General features: G+C 41.9%; 1 protein-coding gene and 1 long non-coding RNA gene across 5 annotated transcripts in view; one reads left to right on the top strand and one right to left on the bottom strand.

The window, feature by feature from the left end:
* haus6 (HAUS augmin-like complex, subunit 6) overlaps positions 1 to 16,516 on the bottom strand; it is a 114,818-nt gene that overhangs the window by 78,876 nt on the left and 19,426 nt on the right. For all 4 annotated transcript variants that reach the window (XM_067983456.1, XM_067983454.1, XM_067983453.1 and 1 more), the window contains 2 exons: positions 10,418 to 10,496; positions 5,827 to 5,959 (listed from right to left, as the gene is read on the bottom strand). In XM_067983456.1, coding sequence (XP_067839557.1) covers positions 5,827 to 5,959; positions 10,418 to 10,496 — 212 coding nt within the window. The remainder of the gene's footprint in view (positions 1 to 5,826; positions 5,960 to 10,417; positions 10,497 to 16,516) is intronic.
* LOC137321180 (uncharacterized) overlaps positions 1 to 16,516 on the top strand; it is a 64,750-nt gene that overhangs the window by 38,458 nt on the left and 9,776 nt on the right. The gene's annotated exons all lie outside the window — the stretch shown is intronic.

Here is a 16,516-nt window from a genome sequence, read left to right as displayed (position 1 = left end):
GAGTTGGGATGTCTTGTTGAAGTTGTACAAGACATTAGTACGGCCACATTTGGAATACTGTGTACAGTTCTGGTCACCCTATTATAGAAAGGATATTATTAAACTAGAAAGAGTGCAGAAAAGATTTACTAGGATGCTACTGGGACTTGATGGTTTGACTTATAGGGAGAGGTTGGATAGACTGAGACTTTTTTCCCCTGGAGAGTAGGAGGTTAGGGGGTGATCTTATACACGTCTATAAAATAATGAGGGGCATAGATAAGGTAGATAGTCAAAATCTTTTCCCAAAGGTAGGGGAGTCTATAACGAGGGGGCATAGATTTAAGGTGAGAGGGGAGAGATACAAAAGGGTCCAGAGAGGCAATTTTTTCACTCAAAGGGTGGTGAGTGTCTGGAACGAGCTGCCAGAGGCAGTAGGAGAGGCGGGTACAATTTTGTCTTTTAAAAAGCATTTGGACAGTTACATGGGTAAGATGGGTATAGAGGGATATGGGCCAAGTGCAGGCAATTGGGAGTAGCTTAGTGGTATAAACTGGGCCACATGGACATGTTGGGCCGAAGGGCCTGTTTCCATGTTGTAAACTTCTATGATTCTATGAATTAATGTACAAATCCAACACCTCCTTAAAAATAACGGGGAGTCCAAGGGCGAGACACCGTCTGTGCAAAACAAACGGCGGTGCAGCCCAAGTCGACCAGCAAGTTTTGGAGATTGGCAACTCACGGCGAATCTCTCAATGCCCTGAACTTGCTGGCTAATTTGTGCATCAATAACGCCGTGCGTCGTTAACATGCAGTTATTTTATCGGCAAGATTCTGCCCAATACGTTTGTGGGAAAAAAATACACTGCATCAAAAGCAGTGAGCGGTGTGCCACGGATTAGGAAACACGAGTTTACGTCAATGATCCTCTGAACAAACTCATGTTCTCAGTTGTGTCAGGGAATCAGAGTCCAAGTATCTTGCCACAGGACGTTAAAGAGGACAAATTGGGCACGGTGCTCCATACTGCTTAGGTACCTCAAGGCAGAACTACTCAACTGCACTCAGATCTGGGGGAAGATCACACCCACTCAGCCAGGAATGGTGCAACACCCAAGGCTAATTTTTTTTTCAATGTCTCAACTTGCATCAAAAAAAAAGTTGGACACCCTGCTTGTAAAAGCTTGTACGAATTCACCCAATTACTAAGTGGATAAATGCAGTGCATGATGTTGTACTGAACATACCATCCAAAATGTAACCAGTTTGATCCACGTCGGAACAGCAGAAGCACTATAATTGACCTCAGTGCTCTCCTTTCCCTAGCCCAAAGGTAAAGAAATCCAGTCAGGCTCTTGGCTTCTGACTGCCAGTCCTTCTGGGAAGTTTATCAGATGATGACAGATTGGACTTTTAATAGATTTCATGATGAAATCTCTCACTGGCATAGGTGAATAGGCAAGGTGCCCAACATCCGTCAGCATAATTGTGCAACTGCACCAAGCAGGAGTCTGTAGCTACAGGAAAGGAGGGAAGAAAAAGGGAGAACAGGGAAAGAGAGAAGAGGAGAAAATGGGGATTGAACCAATGGACATCCTTTTCTCTATACCTCAGTACCGAACTTGTGCTGAGATACAGTTCTCACCCAACCTCCACATTCTGTACAGATAAGCATAGCATTCAAACAATGTGGTAGGTAAAATAGAAGTAAAACTATTCAGTCCCATACAGACAAAAGAAAAATCTTAAGAGCTTTTTAAAATTAACAATTAGGGCAAACAGTTTTTAAAAAAAATACCTCTGATCTATATTCAAATCCAGTCTAGACTGACCAGATGAAAGTTTCTGTTCCGGTCCTATCACACATAAATAAAGCCTATCGTTTCATCCTAAGCTCCTTGCAAGCACAAGTACACAATATACACAGTCCATAAACTCAAAAACAAATGGTCTCTCTCCTTCAAGGATCAGAATAGCCAAGTACTCTTTGGAGGCCACAATTTAGTTACTTCGGATGCAGAGAAAAGGTCCCTCGACTCACTGATTCAAGAGTCGTTAAGACTGCAAATGGTGTCAATAGAAAGGGTCACATTCCTGACCTTGAGCACAAAAAATTATGAAAAGTACAGAGTATAAAGCAAACTTTTAATGTTGCTATCACTGCTAATTATATTATTTTCATAAAATGTACTTAAAATCAGGTCAATAGTCTAACGCTGTGGGTTTGGACTGAGGTAAACTATCTCCAATAAGGTTTAGAATTCAGAAACACCACCTAAGCAACACAAGGTGGAAGTTAAAATAAATACCCAAGTTATAATTTTGAAATTACTTTTCAGATAAGTAATTTTAACAGTTAAGCACTCCAACACACAATACAGGACAATGTCCCACTGTGCCATGCAATCAAGAGGTATAACAAGCAGAGGACAGGCACTGTTCCCAAAGAGGACGGTCTGCATCTGGGCAGGACTGGAACCAATGTCCTAGGGGGAGTGTTTGCTAGTGCTGTTGTGGAGGGTTTAAACTAATGTGGCAGGGGGATGGGAACCGATGCAGGAAGTCAGTGGGAAATAAAGTGGTGACAGAAACAAAAGGCAGTAAGGAAGAGTGTACAGAACATGACCAGACCGATGGTCTGAGAAAGCAGGGCAAAGACCAAGGGAAGTCTAGATTAAACTGCATTTATTTCAATGCAAGAAGTCTGATGGGCAAGGCAGATGAACTCAGGGCATGGATGGGTACATGGGACTGGGATGTTATAGCTATTACTGAAACATGGCTAAGGGAGGGGCAGGACTGGCAGCTCAATGTTCCAGGGTACAGATGCTATAGGAAAGATAGAGCAGGAGGTAAGAGAGGAGGGGGAGTTGCGTTCTTGATTAGGGAGAACATCACGGCAGTAGTGAGAGGGGATATATCCGAGGGTTCGCCCACCGAGTCTATATGGGTAGAACTGAAAAATAAGAAGGGAGAGATCACTTTGATAGGATTGTACTACAGACCCCCAAATAGTCAACGGGAAATTGAGGAGCAAATATGTAAGGAGATTACAGACAGCTGCAAGAAAAATAGGGTGGTAATAGTAGGGGACTTTAACTTTCCCAACATTGACTGGGACAGCCATAGCATTAGGGGCTTAGATGGAGAGAAATTTGTTGAGTGTATTCAGGAGGAATTTCTCATTCAGTATGTGGATGGCCCGACTAGAGAGGGGGCAAAACTTGACCTCCTCTTGGGAAATAAGGAAGGGCAGGTGACAGAAGTGTTAGTGAGGGATCACTTTGGGACCAGTGATCATAATTCCATTAGTTTTAAGATAGCTATGGAGAATGATAGGTCTGGCCCAAAAGTTAAAATTCTAAATTGGGGAAAGGCCAATTTTCATGGTATTAGACAGGAACTTTCAGAAGTTGATTGGGAGAGTCTGTTGGCAGGCAAACGGACATCTGGTAAGTGGGAGGCTTTCAAAAGTGTGTTAACCAGGGTTCAGGGTAAGCACATTCCTTATAAAGTGATGGGCAAGGCTGGTAGAAGTAGGGAACCTTGGATGACTCGGGAGATTGAGGCCCTAGTCAGAAAGAAGAAGGAGGCATATGACATGCATAGGCAGCTGGGATCAAGTGGATCCCTTGAAGAGTATAGAGATTGCCAGAGTAGAGTTAAGAGAGAAATCAGGAGGGCAAAAAGGGGACATGAGATTGCTTTGGCAGATAAGGCAAAGGAGAATCCAAAGAGCTTCTACAAATACATAAAGGGCAAAAGAGTAACGAGGGAGAGAGTAGGGCCTCTTAAGGATCAACAAGGTCATCTATGTGCGGAACCACAAGAGATGGGCGAGATCCTAAATGAATATTTCACATCGGTATTTACGGTTGAGAAAGGCATGGATGTTAGGGAACTTGGGGAAATAAATAGTGATGTCTTGAGGAGTGTACATATTACAGAGAGGGAGGTGCTGGAAGTCTTAATGCGCATCAAGGTAGATAAATCTCCGGGACCTGATGAAATGTATCCCAGGACGTTATGGGAGGTTAGGGAGGAAATTGCGGATCCCCTAGCAGAGATATTTGAATCATCCACCGCTACAGGTGAGGTGCCTGAAGATTGGAGGGTAGCAAATGTTGTGCCTTTGTTTAAGAAGGGCGGCAGGGAAAAGCCTGGGAACTACAGATCGGTGAGCCTGACATCTGTAGTGGGTAAGTTGTCAGAGGGTATTCTGAGGGACAGGATCTACAGGCATTTGGAGAGGCAGGGACTAATTAGGAACAGTCAGCATGGTTTTGAGAGAGGAAAATCATGTCTCACGAATTTGATTGAGTTTTTTGAAGGGGTAACCAAGAAGATAGATGAGGGCTGTGCAGTAGACGTGGTCTACATGGACTTCAGCAAAGCCTTTGACAAGGTACCGCATGGTAGGTTGTTACATAAGGTTAAATCTCACGGGATCCAAGGTGAGGTAGCCAATTGGATACAAAATTGTATTGACGACAGAAGACAGAGGGTGGTTGTGGAGGGTTGTTTTTCAAACTGGATGCCTGTGTCCAGCGGTGTGCCTCAGGGATCGGTGCTGGGTCCGCTGTTATTTGTTATTCATATTAATGATTTGGATGAGAATTTAGGAGGCATGGTTAGTAAGTTTGCAGATGACACCAAGATTGGTGGCATTGTGGACAGTGAAGGTGGTTATCTAGGATTGCAACGGGATCTTGATAAATTGGGCCAGTGGGCCGATGAATGGCAGATGGAGTTTAATTTAGATAAATGTGAGGTGATGCATTTTGGTAGATCGAACCGGGACAGGACCTACTCCGTTAATGGTAGGGCGTTGGGGAGAGTTATAGAACAAAGAGATCTAGGAGTACAGGTTAATAGCTCCTTGAAAGTGGAGTCACAGGTGGATAGGGTGGTGAAGAAGGCATTCGGCATGCTTGGTTTCATTCGTCAGAACATTGAATGCAGGAGTTGGGGTGTCTTGTTGAAGTTGTACAGGGCATTGGTGAGGCCACACTTGGAATACTGTGTACAGTTCTGGTCACCATTATAGAAAGGATATTATTAAACTAGAAAGAGTGCAGAAAAGATTTACTAGCATGCTACCGGGACTTGATGGTTTGACTTATAGGGAGAGGTTAGACAGACTGGGACTTTTTTCCCTGGAGAGTAGGAGGTTAGGGGGTGATCTTATAGAAGTCTATAAAATAATGAGGGGCATAGATAAGGTAGTCAAAATCTTTTCCCAAAGGTAGGGGAGTCTATAACAAGGGGGCATAGATTTAAGGTGAGAGGGGAGAGATACAAAAGGGTCCAGAGGGGTAATTTTTTCACTCAAAGGGTGGTGAGTGTCTGGAACGAGCTGCCAGAGGCAGTAGTAGAGGCGGGTACAATTTTGTCTTTTAAAAAGCATTTGGACAGTTACATGGGTAAGATGGGTATAGAGGGATATGGGCCAAGTGCAGGCAATTGGGACTAGCTTAGTGGTATAAACTGGGCCACATGGACATGTTGGGCCGAAGGGCCTGTTTCCATGTTGTAACTTCTATGATTCTATGAACAAAAGTTATTCTGGATTAACTTTACATATTGCAGCAACTATGGTGCAGTAAATAAATGGACAAGATTGACAGCCCACTCTCTTGGCCAGGTAGATCAGAACTAAATAGATTTGTCTTTTGAACTGAAATATTATTTTAAATTCCATTCCTACATACATATAAAAACAAGTGTATTACAAAGAACACTCCCTGCTACATTCAAAGAGAAAATTTACAATTAATAGTCCTAATAGTGAAGTGAGGTTACTCCAAAGACCATTTTAAGTTTAGCTCAAAAAAATTCACTTACTTTCAGCTTGTTCATTAAACTTGTTGGTAAGCACATATTTTGCAAAATGGTACATGAGATTAATAAATTTAGGACCTCCAGGAGAAAGAAATAAAGAAGCCACAACTTGAGGAAAACTGTTTCCCACTTCATCCTTAAGGAGAGATAAAGACAAAGAAAAAAAATCAGTGAAGCTAAAAAACTCATAAGATGTTATATTATATTCATAGGAAAAGGCTTTCCCATTCTATGAATACAGTTCAATTTCATATAGTCATCCTCCTATAGGGAAATACAACCAAGGATGCTATTACTTAAACAGCACTGAAATGCTCATCAGTTACTCTTCCTGTTCTACATTACTATCCTTCGAACCTGACTAGCAAAAGACAGACATCTGAGTACTAAGCCAGGACAGGCACAATTTTTTTAAATAAAAAAGCTCAAGTAGCATGCGCCATGCCCAATAGAACACAGACACACTAGGTGTGGGAGATTTGTCTGCATCAATAGCTGAGTTATCTCCCATGCAGTCAAAAGATTGACAAATTAGACACCACAGAGGCTTTTGCTAGGTCAGGATTAGACAGTTAGAAAGGTCTAGGACTGAGTAGCTTTGTGATTGCAGCTGAAAAACATTCCATGAATCCACAAGACCCAATACCTTGAGCCCTGCTAGCAAGCAATGTTCCCCAATCAGAATTATTTTAAAACATTTTTTTTTAAAAAAAGAGCTCTCAAGAGCAGTCCTTAACTGAACCCAATTCTGTTCCTGACCTAGAAATGAGGCAGTGCTTGCTTGGAGAAGTAGAATTCAAGGTCACTTTCCACCAGGACTAATACATTTTGCATACTCCTGACAATAGAAGGTTAAGGGGAGATTTAATGGTGGTGCTCAAAATAATGACAGGTCTTGATCAAATAAATGAGAAACTTTTTCCGCTAGCAAGTGGGTCAGTAACCAGAGGACACAGATCTAAGATAATTGCTAAAAGAGCCAATGGGGTGATGAGAATTTTTTTTGAATGCAACAAGCTGTTATGATCTGGAACGCACTGTCTGAAAGGGTGGCGGAAACAGATTCAATAGCAACTTTCAAAAGGGAATTGTATATATACACTTGAAAAAGAAAAATTGCAGGGGCATGGGGAAAGAGCAGAGGAGTGGGACTAATTGGATTGCCCTTTCAAAAGAGCCAGCACAGGCACGATGGGCCGAATGACCTCCTTCTGTGCTGCAAGATTCTATGATTTCTAATAGGATGGATCTTTCAAACATTAGATGAATGAGAAGAATCCTCAGAATCACTGCTAGAAATGGTTTCTGCCATTCATGCATTTCAAACCCAAGTGGCAGCATCAACCAACGCTCAGGACAGACCAACCCTGAAGATTTTAGATGAGCCAAGGCCTCAGCAGACTAGTATAACAACGTGGTAAACACGCACCAACACAAGCAAAGCCTTCACGATCCAGTGGTTCGCTCAGCTGCTTGAAGCAATCAGCAACAAAACTACATAGACATGATCCCAGGATCAGTCAATAACGAGTTAACAAATTTCAGTCAGGATAGCAGTCAGGACATTACAATTGGCCGCAGCACCCCGGGCTAAAACAATCTGTAGTTGTTAGAGGAATTACGTTCCGGTTGTGGTTGGGGGGAGGTAGAGGGGAGAGATACTGAGTGGGGTGGGAACATAGCTCAGTGCTGAGACCACTACGGTTTCTAATTTATATAAATGATATGAATGATTCAGAAACTCAATGTAAAGTGGTCAAATTTGCAGATGATACTGAGGGGCAGTGGAATCAGAGGCTTCGGTTCAGAAATTAGAACGAGCTAGACAGGGTACGCATGTGGGTAAAACAATGGCAGATTAAATTTAATAAAGAGAACCATACGAAATTGATGAGCAGGAAAAGACCAGTTGGTTGATCAAGCCTGCCCCACACCATGATGGCTGGAACATGACTAAATGCTTCTTCCTTCCTTTAAAGTCTTCAGGAGAGAACAAAAAATAAAATGGTAGAAAAAAGGGGAAAAATGGTAACTAAAAGCACACAAGAAAACTTTTACAGAACTTCTGAAAAGTAAACTACACCGTGAAAAGTGAACAAAAGGAGAAATTTGTGTCTACACAGAACTTGCACAAAACTAGAGTTAGAATCATAAAATGATGAAGCCATTCGAACTATCATGCTTCTGCTGGCTCTTAGAAAGAGCTATCCAAATAGTCCCATTCCCCTGCCCTTTCCTCACGGCCCTACAAACTTTTCCATTTCAAGTATTTATCCAATTCCCCTTTGAAAGTAACTATTAAATCTGCTTCCAGCACCCTTTCAAGCAGTGTATTCCAGATCATAACAACTCTGCGTAAAAAAAAAATTCCCATCTCACCTCTGGCTCTTCTGCCAATTACCTTAAATCTGTGTCCTCTGGTTACTGACCCTTCTGTCAATGGAAAGAGTAAATAAGGAGAAACTATCAAAACCCAAAGACTTTGAACACCTCTATTAAATCTCCCCTTAACCTTCCCTGCTCTGAGAACAACCCCAGCTTCTCTAGTCTCTCCAGGTAACTGAAGTCCCACATCTTTGGCACCATTCTAATAAATCTCCTCTGCATCCTCCCCAAGGCACTCCATCCTTCCTAAAGCGTGGTGTCCAGAATTGGACAATACTCCAGCTGAGGCCTAACCAGTGATTTATAAAAAGGTCCAGCATAACTTCCTTGCTTTTGTACTCTATGCCTGTATATAAATCCAATGATCCCATATGCTGCTTTTTAAAAAAAAAGCCTTCTCAACTTGCCAGAGTTAATGAGGGAAATGGAATTGAGAACAGTTCACAGAGCCTTAAATAGTGGCATATGAAAAGTATCTGTTGCAAAAGGACAGTGTCCCAGATAATGTCCCTCTCCCCCAGTTGTGAATTTATAGTTTGCATATCGAGAACAGACCTTCAGAAATTTGTACAGTGCTCATTTCATAGAATTCTCAGCTGATCAAGTTATTGCAAATTGCAGCACACCATGCACAGTTGCCAAAAAATGTATTTGTGGACATTTCTGGTTCATTCTTACCACTCTTACTTCTAACACCCTCCCCACCCCCACATCATATTTTTTCTTTTAAATGCCAGTTTAAAAATGTGAGACATGGTGTCAGAATGGTGAGCATACTAGTCAAATGAAAAAAATAAAGTTACAAATTGTGTATCTTAACGTATAGGAAAACATGTATTAAAAAAAAAACGTACAAATTGGGGCAAGACAGCTAATATGATTCAGGAGGTCTACCACATTAGGGGGCTCTGCTGTGATTAAACGTGGTTTCAAATACAACTGTAACTATACAAAATTCCACATTTTCTACAGTTTCAAAAATAAATCCATTCAGAGAAATTATTTAGAAAAAACTAGTGATGAGAGAAACCACAAGCAGTCAGGAAGTTACCATTTCAGTTACAACAACTTGCATTTATATAGCGCCTTTGATTTAGTAAATCATCCCAATGTGTTTCACAGGAGCGTTATGAGACAAAATTTAACACCAAGCCACATAAGGAGATATTAGGGCAGGTGACCAAAAGCTTGGTCGTAGAGGTAGGTTTGAAGTGTCTTAAAAGGAGGAGAGGGGGAATTCCAGAGCTTGGGGCCCAGATGGCTGCGGGCATGGCTGCCAATGGTGGGGCGAAGGAAATCGGGGTTGCACAAGAAGGTAGAATTGGAGGAACGTAGAGTTCACGGAGGGTTGTAGGGCAGGAGATTACAGAGATAGGGAGGGGCAAGGCCAAGGAAGGATTTGAACACAAGGATGAGAATTTTACATTTGAAGTACTGCTGGAGCCAATACAGGTCAGCGAGCAAAAGGGTAATGGGAGAGCGGGATTTGGTGCAAGTTGGGATACGGGCAGCAGAGTTTTGGATAAGCACAAGTTTATGAAGGGTGGAAGATGGGAGGCCTGACAGAAAACGATTGAAGTCATCAAGTCTGGAGTGTTTCACAGCAGGGGCTGAGATGGGCGATATATTAGAGGTGGAAGTTGGCGGTCTTGGTGATGGAGACTATATGGGGTCGGAAGCTCAGTTCAGGGTCAAATAAGACGCCGAGTTGTGAACAGTCTGGTTCAACTTCAGACCGTAGCCAGAGTAGGAGGTGAAATCGGTGGCTAGGGAACAGAGTTTGTGACGGGAACCAAAGACAATGGCTTCAGTCTTTCCAATGTTTCATTAAGGAGATTTCTGCTCATCGATGTCAGACAAGAGGCGTGGCAAATCATAGGCAGTGGAGGGGTCGAGAGGTAATGGTGAGGTAGAGCATCATTTGTGACTTTGATAAGGGCCGTTTCAGTGGCAGGGGCGGAAATCTGATTGGAGAGGTTCAAACATGAAGTTGTGGGAAAGATCTGCACACGTTTGGGAGGCGACAACTGATTCGAGGAAATGGAAGAAGAGCATACCAACATATGAAAATGATGGACATGTAAAGACCAGCTAGTCTATCGAGCTGATGCACAGCAGCATTCCCCCACCCCAGACCATCACATTAACCTGGACTCAACCATAATACACCCCATCTCTTGCAGCTCGATTATTCTGTTTAATTACTTACTGCAACTTTCTTTAGCCACTCAAAGCACACTTTTCTAAAGCATGCAGCCATTTTCTTATCATAAATAGGCCAGCAATCCCTTTAGAGAGAAAAACAGATATTAAAAAATTCAGACATAATACTACACAAAGTTATCTATATAATTCCCATAAATCCAAACCAGGATTTCTAATAATGACAATGTAACTCGGATGCGCACACAAACTAAATTCCACATGATTAAAAACATATGCCAAAGTAAAAAAGTTAATTGGAAGCACTGAAAAACACAAAAGTTTATTTTTAACACGTGTTCAATTTGATATGCCACTTGATTTTAAATTTTAAAATTTCATCTAACCATAAAAAAGTATATGGAAAATCTGGAATATTTTTGAACTTGCTATATGTGCAAGAGTAAAGAAAATGTTATTTTTTTTCTTTTAAAACACCAAAAATCTCCCAAGAAAACGTAAAAAAACTGATAACTTCAATACAGATTGCTGAGATCTGCACCTAGTAACTTCCTTCACAAACTGTCAAAGCAGTTCTCTCAGCTCAATAAATTAAACTGCATGCGCATCTCATAACTAGGACACACATGATCAAAATTAGCTATAGTACAATTAGTTCCGATCAAAAAAGTGCAGGAATCAATTTCATACACTAATTAATTTTCCTATTGTAAACTAGAAGCTTAAGTTACATCCAGTGGGGTACACCTCCATCTCAGAAACCTCCCACAGCAGCAATACACTACCAATCCTGCTTGGATAGATATAGTAGCCTCGTTACTCTGGTAGTGTAGTAGCAATCCAGAGGTTGGATGTTCAAATTCCATGAATTCAATAAAATCTGGTAACTTGTGGGCTAGCATGACCGAGAGCTACTGAATTGTCTGGTTCACTAATGTCCGTCAGCACAAGGAACCTGCCAACCCTACCTGGTCTGGTCTAAATGTGACTCCAGGCCCAGAATATGTGGTTGACTCTTGATGCCTTCTGGAGAAGCCTAATAAGCTACCCAGTTGTAAAACAACCATCATCTTCTCTGGGGAACTAAGAATGGGCAATAAATTCTGTTTCCATCCAAATAAAAAGATCCTTTACAGGGGCAGCATAACCTTAATACTTGATCCACCATTCTAGAATCACAGAATTATAGAAAAGGTTACAGCACGGAAGGAAGCCATTCAGCCCATCAAGTCCATGCTGGCTCTCTGCATGAGTAATCCAGCGAGTGCCACTACCCTGCCCTATCCTCATAGCCCTGCAATTTCGCACCCCCCCCCTTCAAGTACTTCTCCAATTCCCTTTTGAAAGCCACAATTGAATCTGCCTCCACCACCCCCACAGGCAGTGCATTCCAGATCATAACCACTTGATGTATAAAAAAGTTTTTCCCCTCATGTCACCTTTGGTTCTTTTGCCAATCACCTTCAATCTATGTCCTCTGGTTCTTGGCCCTTCCATCAATGGGAGCAATTTCTCTTTCTACTCTGTCTAGACCCTTCATAATCTTGAATACCTCCATCAAATCTCCTCTCAACCTTCTCTGCTCCAAGGAGAACAACCCCAGCTTCTTCAGCCTATCCACGTAACTGAAGTCTCTCATCCTTGGAATCATTGTAGTAAATCTCTTCTGCACCCTCTCTAAGGCCTTCACATCCTTCCTACTTAGTTTCATCATAGAAACATAGGCGATGAATTTCCTCAGAGCTTCTCCACCTCCACAAGTTTGGCAGAAGTCCCATTTATCATGTAAACAGGATTTCCACCAAACTTCTACTGAAGCTAGTGGCTGAATGGAAAAGACCCAAGGATATTCGTTCATGATTGCAAGTTATCTTTTCATGCCTCACACAAATACTAAAAGATGTGGTGATATTTTGCACCAATAGTATCTCAATGTTTTAAGATGCTACTTTACATTCACGATCTAAACTGATCAGTCAATAAAGGGAATATTGTCCAGAAAGCTACTCAAACTATTTCCTACATGTCTTTTTAGCTTAAAAAGCAAAAACTAGTTAAGCATAGAATTACACAATGTACAGCACAAAAACAGGCCGTTCAGCCCAACAGGTCCATGCCATAGAAAATAGGAGCAGAAGTATGCCATTCGCCCCTTCAAGCCTGCTTTGCCATTCAATATGATCACGGCTGATTCTCTATCAATACCATATTCCCACTCTCTCCTCTTCCCCCTTGATGCCTTTTGTGTCTAGAAATCTGTCTATCTCCTTCTTAAATATATTCAATGACTTGGCCTCCACAGCCTTCCGTGGTAGAGAATTCCACAGGTTTACCACCCTGAGTGAAGAAATTTCTCCTCATCTCAGTCCTAAATGTCCTACCCCATATCCTGAGACTGTGACCCCTCGTTCTAGAGCCCCCCAGCCAGGGGAAACATCCTCCCTGCATCCAGTCTGTCTAGCTGTCAGAATTGTATACGTTTCAATGAGATCCCCTCTCATTCTTCTAAACTTTAGTGTATACAGGCCTAGTCAACCCAATCTCTCCTCATACGACAGTCCTGCCATCCCACGAATCAGTCTGGTGAACCTTCGTTGCACTCCTCTATGGCAAGTATATCCTTTTTAGGTAAGACCAAAACTGCACACAATACTCCAGGAGTGGTCTCATCAAGGCCCTATATAATTGCAGCAAGACATCTTTACTCCTGTATTCAATTCCTCTTGCAATGAAGCCCAACATACTATTTGCCTTCCTAACTGCACCTGCATGTTTGCTTTCAGTGACTGGTGTACAAGGACGCCCAGGTCCCGTTGTACATCAACATTCCCCAATCTATCACCATTTAAATAATACTCCGCCTTTCTGTTTTTCCTTCTGAAGTGGATAACTTCACATTTATCCAAGTTATACTGCATCTCACACTCACTTACACTTGAAAAAGACCCATTATCTGTTTCCTGCCTGTCAACCAATTGTCAATCCATGCCAGTATATTACCCCCAATCCCATGAGCTTTAAATTTTGCACACTAACCTCTTATGTGGGACTATATCAAACGCCTTCTGAAAATCCAAATACACCACATCCACTGGTTCTTATCTATTCTACCAGTTACATACTCAAAAAACTCCAGTTTTTTGTCAAACACTATTTCACTTGCATAAATCCATGCTGACTTTGTCTAATCCCTTTGATATTTCCTAAGTGTCCTGTTATCACATCATTTATAATAGACTCTAGCACTTTCCCTACTACTGATGTTAGGCCAACCAGTCTGTAGTTCCCTGTTTTCTCTTTCTCCCCCTCATTTTTAAATAGTGGGGTTACATTGAAGAATTCTATCATGTTATGGTCACTCTTCCCTAAAAGGACCCCACACAACAAGATTATTAACTAGTCCCTTCTCATTGCACAATACCCAATCGAGGATAGCCTGATCCCTAGTTGACTCAACGTACTGGTCTAAAAAACCATCTCGTACACACTCCAGGAATTCATCCTCCACAATATTATTGCTGATTTGGTTTGGCCACTCTATATGTAGATTAAAGTCACCCATAATATAAGTAAAGCAACTGTAATGAAGAAAATAATAGCACTAGAAAGTGACAAATCCCCAGGACCAGATGGTTTCCATCCCAGGGTTTAAGGAAGTAGGTGAGCACATTGCGGATGCCCGAACTATAATAGAGTCATAGAGTTATACAGCACGGATAGAGGCCCTTCGGCCCATCGTGTCCGCGCCGGCCATCAGCCCTGTCTACTCTAATCCCATATTCCAGCATTTGGTCCGTAGCCTTGTATGCTATGGCATTTCAAGTGCTCATCCAAATGCTTCTTGAATGTTGTGAGGGTTCCTGCCTCCACAACCCTTTCAGGCAGTGAGTTCCAGATTCCAACCACCCTCTGGGTGAAAAAGTTCTCTAGATTCAGGAACCATCCCGCTAGATTGGAAAATTGCACATGTCACTCCGCTTTTTAAGAAAGGAGAGGGAAACTGGGGAATTATAGACCAGTTAGCCTAACATCTGTTGTGGGGAAAATGCTGGAGTCTATAATTAAGGATAGGGTGACTGAACACAGAATTTTCAGTTAATCAGAGAGAGCCAGCATGGATGTGTGAAAGGAAGGTCGTGCCTGACAAACCTGATTGAATTTTTTGAAGAGGTGACTGAAGTAGTGGACAGGGGAATGTCAATGGATGTTATTTATCAAATGCCTTCTGGAAGTCCATATAAAGTCCCACATAAGAGACTGTTAGCTAAGATAGAAGCCCATGGAATCGAGGGAAAAGTACAGACTTGGTTAGGAAGTTGGCTGAGCGAAAGGCGACAGAGAGTAGGGATAATGGGTATGTACTCACATTGGCAGGATGTGACTAGTGGAGTCCCGCAGGGATCTGTCTTGGGGCCTCAATTATTCACAATATTTATTAACAACTTAGATGAAGGCATAGAAAGTCTCATATCTAAGTTTGCCGATGACACAAAGATTGGTGGCATTGTAAGCAGTGTAGATGAAAACATAAAATTACAAAGGGATATTGATAGATTAAATGAATGGGCAAAACTGTGGCAAATGGAATTCAATGTAGACAAATGTGAGGTCATCCACTTTGGATCAAAAAAGGATAGAACAGGGTACTTTCCAAATGGTAAAAAAAGTTAAAAATAGTGGATGTCCAAAGGGACTTAGGGGTTCAGGTACATAGATCACTGAAGTGTCATGAACAGGTGCAGAAAATAATCAAGAAGGCAAATGGAATGCTGGCCTTTATATCTAGAGGACTAGAGTACAAGGGGGCAGAAGTTATACTGCAGCTATACAAAACCCTGGTTAGACCGCATCTGGAGTACTGAGAGCAGTTCTGGGCACTACACCTTCGGAAGGACATATTGGCCTTAGAGGGAGTGCAGCGTAGGTTTACTAGAATGATACCCAGACTTCAGGGTTAAGTTACGAGGAGAGATCACACAAATTGGGGTTGTATTCTCTAGAGTTTCAAAGGTTAAGGGGTGATCTGATCGAAGTTTATAAGATATTAAGGGGAACGGATAGGGTGGATAGAGAGAAACTATTTCCGCTGGTTGGGGATTCGAGGAGTAGGGGGCACAGTCTAAAAATTAGAGCCAGACCTTTCAGGAGCGAGTTAGAAAACATTTCTACTCACAAAGGGTGGTAGAAGTTTGGAACTCTCTTCTGCAAACGGCAAGTGATACTAGCTCAATTGCTAAATTTGAAATCTGAGATAGATAGCTTTTTTGGCAAAGGTATTAAGGGATATGGGCCAAAGGCAGGTATATGGAGTTAGATCACAGATCAGCCATGATCTTATCAAATGGCAGAGCAGGCACGAGGGGTTAAATTGCCTACTCCTGTTCCTATGTTCCCTATGTTTACTGTAGTATTCTTATTACATGCATCTCTAATTTCCTGTTTGATCCCATCCCCTACATTACCACAACTGTTTGGAGGCCTATAGACAACTCCCTCCAGGGTTTTCTGCCCCTTGGTGCTACTTAACTCCACCCAGACTGATTCTACATCTTGATTTTCTGAGCCAATATCCTGTCTCACTATTGCTTTGATTTCATCCTTTACTAACACCACCCCACCTCCTTTTCCTTTTAGCCTGTCCTTCCTAAATATCGAATACCCTTGGATATTCAGCTCCCAGCTTTGGTCACCCTGCAGCCATGTCTCTGTAATCGCAATTATATCATATCCGTTTACATCTATTTGCGCTGTTAATTTGTCTACTTTATTACAAATGCTTCGTGCATTCAGATACAGTGCCTTTAGATTTATCTTAACATTTTTAGACATCGTAACATTTTTTTTGTACTATGGCCCTATTTGTCTTATTACCATTTTTTCTTACCCAGACCCAATTTGTTCGTGCATTCTTTTGTTTATACGTTCTGTCCCTTCTTGATACAATCTGGTTATCCTTACCCCAATCACTTTCCTGCACTGCTTCTTTGTCTTTTCTCTTTAGCATTCTAAATTTCTCTCCACCGGGACCCTCCTCCCCCTTATTTAGTTTAAAGCCCTATCTGCCTCCCTAGTCATTCGATTCGCTGGAACTTTGGTTCCAGCATGGTTCAGGTGTAGTCCATCCCAACGGAACTGCTTTCTCTTT

The sequence above is a fragment of the Heptranchias perlo genome, chromosome 4, assembly GCF_035084215.1.
Source record: "Heptranchias perlo isolate sHepPer1 chromosome 4, sHepPer1.hap1, whole genome shotgun sequence".
Lineage (NCBI taxonomy): Eukaryota > Metazoa > Chordata > Chondrichthyes > Hexanchiformes > Hexanchidae > Heptranchias > Heptranchias perlo.
This window is presented reverse-complemented; position numbering and strand designations above follow the sequence as displayed.